This window comes from Ruditapes philippinarum, unplaced genomic scaffold (genome assembly GCF_026571515.1).
Source record: "Ruditapes philippinarum isolate M1 unplaced genomic scaffold, ASM2657151v2 ctg2856_1_1_1_1, whole genome shotgun sequence".
Taxonomy (NCBI): Eukaryota; Metazoa; Mollusca; class Bivalvia; order Venerida; family Veneridae; genus Ruditapes; species Ruditapes philippinarum.
Window position 1 is genome coordinate 1 of NW_026862820.1, and position 2,704 is coordinate 2,704.

The window sequence follows — 2,704 nt, forward strand, 5'->3', positions numbered from 1 at the left end:
TCTTGAAGGGTGTCTGACAAGAGACGAATGTGAATCATTTAAACACATTGGCGATAGAAAAGATCGTACACGAGCACTGATAAGTCTCATGAAGGGAAGAGACTTAAACGTCTTGGATGGATTTATGAAAAATGTCAAACGCTACAATGAAGAAGTTGCTCATAAAATTCTCGTCGATGCAGAAAGAAGTAGTGTGCAAAAAGGTACGCAGAAGAGTACGTGTGTGATTTGTAAAATAGAACAGGACATCAATATCAAGGATGTTGCTGATAGTTTGTGGTCTGTAAAAGCTATAGATGATAACCTATACGGTCAAATTATACGTCCAGAGTCAAATTCAGAAGAGCAGAAAACACTTTGGAAGAAGGTTTTTCAATCAGTAAACTCTTTACATACTGAACACTTTGATTCAGCGAAAATAAAACTAATGGACTGTCTCTCTAAACACAGCGTGAGTTTGGAAAAAAATGACAATATCTTTGAGAAAAATCAGACAAAGCTAATTTGCACTTGTGAACTGGACATTGGATGCAAAAGCATTGACTCATGTTCTGGAGCGTCGGGCACTGTGATCAAACCTGGCTTTAGTAACCCATCAGGCGAGAGTATCTCAAACACAGTGGTAATTCCGGTTATTCATGGCGGTAAACGAAACAACTCGGTTCCAGTATGCAAGGTATCTATAATATTTATCTTTATTTTCAATCAGCACTCCAATATTCAAAATTGGAATATAATTATTAACATTATCTAGCTCAGATCAGTTAAGCATGACGGTAATGAAACAAAAATCGAAGAAAAAAATAAACAAATTTGGTTTAAATCTATTTTTTCATGTAGAGGCCATTTAAATGAATGGTAATTAAAGATAAAAGTTAAAAGTATTGAAGTGTCTAGTGATTGTGGCAATTTAGACATGTAAATGAGTAAACTAGTATGAAAAACGAAGATTTTATTGGTAAAAACAAAGTTATATCATGTGAATATTTATGTCTGAATTTAAAAAGTGGTATAGTTATTTGAAACCATGAATGTATCCCTTTGAATTATTATACACTGGATGTCTGTTCTAAACATTTGCCAACAATAGCAAACCGAAAAGTAATATTCTTATTAACACATACTTTTATCCTTCTCTGACTTATACAGATTTTAAAGAGCAAGTTAAACTGAATGTCATATTCCATTGCAGAATACTATTCAGTATTGAAGGGAAATCTATTTCTTACTTTCAGACAGCTCATTTAAACGCTTCAGCCACTGGAAACGACAGGAAGTTCTTTGACAGTTTGATGAAGCCCCCAGTGCTCCCAAAGAGGCCTTCATCACTGAGGAGACATTCAAAAGGCGACCTTCAATCAACAATAAGTCCTGCAAAATCTCTTGACACATCAGATGTCTCTTTGTATGACACTCCTCGAACATATCTAACATTACCAAGAAGTAGATCAAGTGAACAAACATCAGCTTTAGACGACGCAACACATAAATCACCTCAAGAATTTTGTACAGACGAGGCAATGAATGACCAGCCTGGAAAGTCTCCTTTAGCCACGTGTGGAATCCCTGCACTTCCGGTAAAGAAAAGCAAATTTCCGGCCTGGAAAAAGGCTAAGGAACAAGGTCCATCATTTGTATGAATGAAGCAGGACAACTGGTTTCTTTAATGTACAAAGGAATAATATTTACTCAATTCGAAATGAATTATATGTATATATGATATCAAGATTTTTCTTGAATTTTAGTACTAACAAAATAAATACATGAAAAAGGTTACTTCATTTGCAGTATGACAAAATAATAATGCAAGAATTACACAAAACAAGTTCATCACTCATTATTAATTACCCATTCTTTATTTGGATCTGAAGAACAGAAACGTTGAGACTTTGTCATTTCTAACATCGATCAACGGCACTGAAAAAAAAAAAGATTTAGTATAGCACTATGTATGTGTCTCTCATATGTGATTATGAAACGATTAATTTACAACTTTCAAAGCACAGATGGGTGATATCTTTTGTGTTTGAAATTTTCAAACAAACTCTATTGACGATGTTTTTTCACGTGCTACTTTCAAAGCAAACAGACGAAAATAACTTTTCTATGTGCTATTTTAAAAAAACGAAAATTACGTTTTCCACCATGTGAGATTTTGAAAGCAATCAGATGAACGAAAAATACTTTTTTCACGAGCGACTTTCAAAACAAGAGGAAGGGTGACAATAACTTTTTTCAGGTGTCGTTTTAAAAGCAAAATAACCAGAGTTTGCCGATTTTCATTGCAAATGGACGGACAACAAATAATTGCAATAGATAATGAATGAAGATATGCACGATTTTCAAGTTAAACCTAACACATTGTATATAAAGGCACATTTTGTTTTTAAAATATTCTTACGTTATTATTGTAAGAATGGTGTTTTTTGTAATACATATTACAAATTGATTAGACTGAAGCTAAGATAGAGAGAAATAAAATCCCTAAAGAAATGACGATATTTCTGTTTTGCTTGTTTTGTATATGCGAAGATGACTTCATATTTATTCTTGTTTCATTGGGGTAAAAGAGTAACAAATAATCCTACTTACCAACTAATGAAAACAAAATGGAGTTACTTGCTTTAAAAAATCTATTGTACGCCAAACTTTCTCCGAAATGATAACAAATAACTCAGTTGTGACTATTGCAAGACGAACACAG

At 33.3% G+C, this 2,704-nt stretch overlaps 1 protein-coding gene across 1 annotated transcript; it reads left to right on the forward strand.

Annotated features, from left to right (window-relative positions):
- The first annotated feature begins 23 nt into the window (after positions 1-23).
- Positions 24-2,474, forward strand: LOC132720314 (uncharacterized). Its single transcript, XM_060704433.1, has 2 exons — positions 24-676; positions 1,236-2,474. The coding sequence occupies exons 1-2, from the start codon at positions 89-91 to the stop codon at positions 1,638-1,640; spliced, it is 993 nt and encodes a 330-aa protein (XP_060560416.1). The 5' UTR covers positions 24-88; the 3' UTR covers positions 1,641-2,474.
- The last annotated feature ends 230 nt before the right edge of the window (positions 2,475-2,704 follow it).

Coding starts and splice junctions, on each gene's coding strand:
- LOC132720314 (XM_060704433.1), top strand. CDS start 89: ATGAAGGGAAGAGACTTAAACGTCTTGGATGGATTTATGAAAAATGTC. Junction 677..1,235: donor ACTCGGTTCCAGTATGCAAG/GTATCTATAATA, acceptor TCTTACTTTCAG/ACAGCTCATTTAAACGCTTC.